At 43.1% G+C, this 6,538-nt stretch overlaps 1 protein-coding gene across 1 annotated transcript; it reads right to left on the bottom strand.

The window, feature by feature from the left end:
• Positions 1 to 718: 718 nt before the first annotated feature.
• Positions 719 to 3,408, bottom strand: LOC130357925 (glutathione S-transferase Mu 4-like; the record flags this gene model as incomplete). Its single annotated transcript, XM_056560678.1, is given in 3 exon segments — positions 719 to 1,078; positions 2,941 to 3,051; positions 3,313 to 3,408. Coding segments are annotated over 3 exon segments (300 nt in total), but the record flags the coding sequence as incomplete, so codon positions are not given.
• Between the last annotated feature and the right edge of the window lie 3,130 nt (positions 3,409 to 6,538).

The raw sequence follows: 6,538 nt of genomic DNA, 5'->3' as shown, positions 1-6,538 counted from the left end.
TAGTATGAGTAAGACTGGCTGCAACTTGTTACTTTTAGCCTGTTATGTTGTGGTGGAAATAAAAAAGCTTATTGCACAATTACCTGCACTGGAAGTTCAATTTCATTTAATAAAGTGTGTGTCTGGCTAAGTTTCCATTTGCTTTTTTCCTGGCAGTTTTTGGTTAACTGCCACTGCAGTTTGAGCCAAAGACAGAAGTGAATCCATAAGGGAGAAGTGTAAGGCCTTCCTTTGGCTCAAAAACTGCACTGGCAGTTTTCCAAAAAACTGCCAAAAAAAAAAAAAAAAAAAAATTCGTGGAAACTTAGCCGCTGAAGCAAGTCACAGCAGCAGAAGTTTTGATTTGGAGACTAGAACAGATATTCCAGGGTGGACTTAAAGTTTGGCAAATTATTGTTCAAGTATTAAAGGGGTACTCTGACCCTAGATGATAAGATGTCATATGGTCAGGAGGAATTAGCCCGAGAGCCTCCAGCGTTTCTGGAAGCAGTTATAGGTGGGTGCTGCTTGCTATATTGCAGGGGTCCCCAGTGGCAGGACCCAGGCAATCTGACATCTTATCCCCTATCCTTTGGCTAGGTGATAAGATGTCTAGGGGCGGAGTACCCCTTTAAGTGTAGCTCCAACAGCACAAAAGGAATGCACAGTAAGACCACCACCAACATGTGGCTCAATATTATTAAAAAAAAAAAAAAAATTAAAAAGACTGCCACACACCTTACCAACATCCATAAAGTCTTTATTGAGGCATTTAACACATAATGGCAATGTTGTGACTCAGTCTGTAGGCTTCCAATATACTGTGACTGCTAGCCTTTGTGAAAATTAAACTGGTGAATTAAGAGATCACTAATAGCATTTATACAATTCTGAAGAAGTTTACAGAACAGAGTACAGGTAGAGATAACAGTAACAAATAGCTAAGAATTCCAAAAAGCTAGATTAAGACTCCAAGCATTTTAGTAGCCAAATAGGTTGTATAACATTACTTTTTGTTGGCCCATAAAGCCATTCGGTTGTTAATGGGAGTCTTTATAAACCGGGGTGTTTTCATGTATGCAGCAATAGCAGGAAGTGCCTGAAAGAATATAAAAAGTATGGGTTTTGTGAAATTCTTAGACATTTCAGATGCTGAAGATTTTTAGTGGCTAATTTAAAACAGATATATAGCTCAATACCCACATATGCAACAGGGAACTTTAATCCTTTCATACTTCTGTTGAAAAAGCTGGGTGCATTTACACAGACATACAAGAAATGTCTGAATGCTGTACATCAAGTACTGTGCAGCTCAGGCACTGCTTGGGTCAGACAAGAAGATGCTTACCTACTGAGGAATTTACCGAATTGAGAGAAAGTCTACATACTGGGCATGTGCAGTCAAAAAAATATAAAAAAAGATTTAAGTTATATATATTTTCTTCAGCCATGAAATCCTGGCCACCAGGGATCTCCCTTGCAGTCCTGCCACATTCAGTGTCTCATATGGTTCATGGTTTGGTCTTCTGCTGGTCTGGCAAGAGACCAAACTCCAAAAATAGACAGGGAGGGACATCGGCTCTACACAGCTTTAGCTCTCTGCCTGTCGAGGTGAGGCCTGTGCATGCCATGCACATTAAACAGTAAACTACAGTATAAGTAAGTTAAGGTGAAATTAGTGACAGGTACACTCTAATTACTCACTTCTTCACTATGCAGGACACCAAGAAAGGAATTACTTTGGGGGACTTTGGGTAGTGGTTCATACTACAGAATTTCTGAGCAGAGTTCAGTTTTGAAATTCCACTTGGAAATTCTGGTGCAGCAGTGTCCCATTGCTGGCTGCACAGTGCACACGAGTTTGAGGAGGACTTTCTAGCTGGAAATTTCACAAAAAAGTTCCACCAGAACTTGCAGACACTTTAGTCTATGGGAATGGCAACATCTGTGCGGTCCTAGCACTGACTGGATGCAACTTCTTAAAGGGAATCTTAGTGTCACCCACACTAACCTGTTGTACAGGCTTGTAGAGCAGGTGACACCAGCCAATCTGTTCAACCATTATGCTCCTATTTGGGTTGATTGCAATCAGCAGGCTGTGTGTACGAGTGCCCGCTCCAGGAGCAAGCTGACATCACAGCTGCTGGTTTCTTCTTCGGCCTGCTAGCATAACATGCTAACAGAGCAAAGGATCAGTTGTTGGCAAGTGTTATTATTGTCAGTGTCACCTGCACTACAAGCATGTACCAACATGTTAGTGCAGGCGACACGGATCACAGATTTCCTTTAAAAAACAGTCTGCAGAGCCTGTATAGAGCTGGTATTGGGAAGGAGGCAAGTAGGGACCCTCCGCCTGCCCTTTCAGGTGATTGAGACCAGGTGGCATTTTGCTGCAGGTATTCCAATCAGGTCCACTGAGGTATTGGCACTTGCTTCTGCATTTTAGACGCCACAATCAACTTTTATTGCGGTGTCTAAACTGTTAATGGCAGCCATAACCCTGATTGGTGATGTCCTGCATTAGCCAGTATGAAGCAAGCTCATCAGCTGAGCTCACTTTAGACCTGCCGCATGGCTGCGCCACATTAATGGCAGCCAGTCATGAAGCAGTAAAGTCATTTCCTCCCAGTGCTAGGCACTGCTGGGAGGAGAAACTGTAGGATACACACTGAAGGTGTTTTTACCCGACTGTCAGCTCCTGTGTGGCGTGGCCCAGCAACCCCATTGTGTGGCCCACGGTTTCTCCTCCCAGTAGTGCTTAGGTCATTGCAGATTGCAATAAAGCGCTTAAACCCTTTGCAATTATATTGCAGCCCTAGTTTATAGTGTTTATTAGAAGTGAGAAAACTGCTGTGGCAAAGAAAGGGTTAAGGGTAGGTTGCCCACTGCTATGTAAACTTTATAGGCATCACAAAGATTCCTTTACATCATAATAGGCAGTCTAGCATAAATAGAACATACCTCGAATCTTGCATGGAAGTCCTTAAGATTCTTGAACTTTTCCAAGCAAGAAGGATCCAACATATGGTGCTGATCCAGGACATCATACATCAGAAAATCGGCAAATGTAATCTTTAGTAAAAAGACAAATTCAATGTATGAGAGGTGGAATGTGAAACCAGATTACAACTATACAGTATAAAAGCATGCTAACATTAAGGGGGAGATTTATTAAAACCTGTCCAGAGAAAAAAGGTGCCGTTTTTTATTTTATTTTTTAAAAGGCCTATGGAAAAGGAAGCAATATGATTGGTTACTATGGGCAACTCAGCAACTTTTCCTCCAGGAAGGTTTTGATAAACCTCCCCCTTGGAGTACATAAAACATATTTACCTTGTCACCAACAAACCATTGTCTTTCCCCTAGAAATTTGGAGAACTTTGCCAATACAGTAGGAAGCTTCTCAAGGTATGGCCCCTTCAGCTGTTCCTGAAAATGTGACATTAAGAGTTATTTTTATATAGTTTTACCTGCAATTCCACCCATTTTTTTATGTACAGACTAGGAATTGCACATCTCCATCAAAACAAAAATGTAATTACTGCGTTGGAAAATTTCACACACTAATACATAAAATTATATGGTTAGGAAATTCTGCAGCAGTGTCCCATTGATTTTAATGGACTTCTGCTGCACTGTACATGGCAGAACCTGTTCATTGTTTCTGCTCAGAAATGCATTGCAGTCTTTTAACCCCTTAAGGAAACATGACGTCCTGGGACATCATGGCACCCTGGGCTTTAAGGACACATGACATCCCAGGACGTTGTGGCGTTTTCTGGTCCTTGCCATGCGCCGGGCAGAGATCAGAAGCGGATCCCCGCTGAAATCCTTCAGCAGGGACCCAGGGCAAACGCCGAGGGGGGACCATGTCGGCGATTGCCGCAAATGGCCGGCGAAATCGTGCTAGCGATTTGCGGCAATACTGGGCTGATCGGGTCTCTGGGACCCGACCGCCCAGTAATTTTGCATGATCCCGATTGTCACAGACAGCCGGGACCATGCTGAAGGCTAGGAGCGAGGTGGCAATCCTGCCACCTCCTATCCCCTGCGATCTGTCGGTTAGCTAAGCGACCAATTGCAAGGGGGGGGGTGGAGGGAGGTTACTTCCTCCCGACACCGGTACTTACCTCGTCCCTGAAGACCCGGATCCCGGCAATGAAGACTGCGGCGGCGACAGGCGAGTTCTTCAGCCCGGTCGGGCCCTTTACAGCAATGCATGTTGCCGTAAAGCAACATGCATTGCTGTATTGGGACCCTGTATACTACAACTCCCAGCATGCCCAGACAGCCCTTGGCATCTGAGCATGCTGGGAGTTGCAGTTTTGCAACATCTGGAGGTCCAGAGTTTTGGGACCACTGCGCCCTTCCAGATGTTGCAGAACTACAACTCCCAGCTTGTCTGGACAGTCTGCTTGCTGGGAGTTGTAGTTTTGCAACAGCTGGAGGCACACTGGTTGCAAAACATTGAGTTAAGTAACAAACTCAGTGTTTTGCAACCATTGGGGCTCCAGCTTTTGCATCACTACAACCACCAGCATGCACAGACAGCCAAAGGGCATGATGGAAGTTGTAGTTTTGCAACAGCTGGTGGTTTGCCCCCCCCCACCCCTTGAATGTACAGAGTACATTCACATGGGCGGAGGTATACAGTAAGTATCCTGCTGCAAGTTTGAGTTGCAGCAAATTTTGCACGGCAGCTCAAATTCCAGCGGGAAACTCGCTGTGATCCCCTGCCGTGTGACTGTACCCTAAAAACACTACAGTAACAAAATAAAATGTAAAAAGCACTACACATACCCCTACACAGCCCCCCTCCCCAATAAAAAACGAACAACATGTGGTACGCCACTGTTTCCAAAACAGCCTCCAGCTGTTGAAAAAACTCCCAGTATTGTCGGACAGCCGTTGACTGTCCAGGCATGCTGGAAGTTTTGCAACAGCTGGAGGCACCCTGTTTTGGAATCACTGGTGTAGAATACCCCTATTTCCACCCCTATGCAAATCCCTAATTTAGGCCTCAAATGCACATGGCGCTCGCACTTTGGAGCCCTGTTGTATTTCAAGGCAACAGTTTAGGGCCACATATGGGGTATCGCCGTACTCTGGAGAAATTGTGTTACAAATTTGGGGGGGGGGGGTCTTTTCTATTAACCCTTGCAAAATGTGAAATTTGGGGGGGGAAACATTTTAGTGAAAAATTTTTAGTGTCAATTTTTTTTTACATATGCAAAAGTTGTGAAACCCCTGTGGGGTATTAAGGCTCGCTTAATTCCTTGTTGCGTTCCTCAAGGGGTCTAGTTTCCAAAATGGTATGCCATGTGGGGGTTATTTTGCTGTCTTGGCACCATAGGGGCTTCCTAAATGCGACATGCCCCCTAGCAAAATTTGCTCTCAAAAAGCCAAATATTACTCCTCTTCTGAGCATTGTAGTTCATACCCAGCACTTCAGGTCAACTTATGTGGTACCTCCATACTCAGAAAAGATCCCACTAAATTTGTAACTCAATCTCTTCTGCCATTAACTCTTGCAAAAATGAAATTTGGGGAGGGGGGGGGGGGGAAACGGACATTTTAGTGAAATTTTTTTTTTTTACATATGCAAAAGTCGTCAAACACCTGTGGGGTATTAAGGCTCAATTCCTTGTTGCGTTCCTCAAAGGGTCTAGTTTCCAAAATGGTATGCCATTTGTGTTTTGCTGTTCTGGCACCATAGGGGCTTCCTAAATGCAACATGCCCCCCAAAAAAAAACATTTCACAAAAATGTACTCTCCAAAATCCCCTTGTCGCTCCTTCCCTTCTGAGCCCTCTACTTTGCCCGCCGAACACTTTACATAGACATATGAGGTATGTGCTTACTTGAGAGAAATTGGGCTACAGATATAAATTCTCCTTTTACCCCTTGTAAAAATAAAAAAATTGGGTCTACAAGAACATGCGAGTGTAAAAAATGAAGATTGTGAATTTTCTCCTTCACTTTTCTGCTATTCCTGTGAAACACCTAAAGGGTTAAAATGCTGACTGAATGTCATTTTGAACACTTTGGGGGGGTGCAGTTTTTATAATGGGGTCATTTGTGGGGCATTTCTAATATGAAGACCCTTCAAATCTGAAAAAAAAAATAAAATAGTGTTTCAAAATTGTGAAAAATTGGAAAATTGCTGCTGAACTTTGAAGCCCTCTGATGTCTTCCAAAAGTAACTCGTCAATTTTATGATGTAATCATAGATTAGACATTGTATGTGAATTAAAAAAAAATATATATATTTTGGAACATCCATTTTCCTTAGAGAGTTTCAAAGTTAGAAAAATGCAAAATTTTCCAAATTTTGGGATTTTTCACCAAGAAAGGATGCAAGTTACCACAAAATTTTACCACTATGTTAAAGTAGAATATGTCACGAAAAAAACTCGGAATCAGAATGATAACTAAAAGCATTCCAGAGTTAGTAATGTTTAAAGTGACAGTGGTCAGATGTGCAAAAACGCGCCGGTCCTAAGGTGTAAAATGGCTGGGTCCTTAAGGGGTTACCCACCATAAGGTGATTTTCGTAGATA

The sequence above is a fragment of the Hyla sarda genome, chromosome 2 (assembly GCF_029499605.1).
Source record: "Hyla sarda isolate aHylSar1 chromosome 2, aHylSar1.hap1, whole genome shotgun sequence".
NCBI classification, from domain to species: Eukaryota; Metazoa; Chordata; class Amphibia; order Anura; family Hylidae; genus Hyla; species Hyla sarda.
This window is presented reverse-complemented; position numbering and strand designations above follow the sequence as displayed.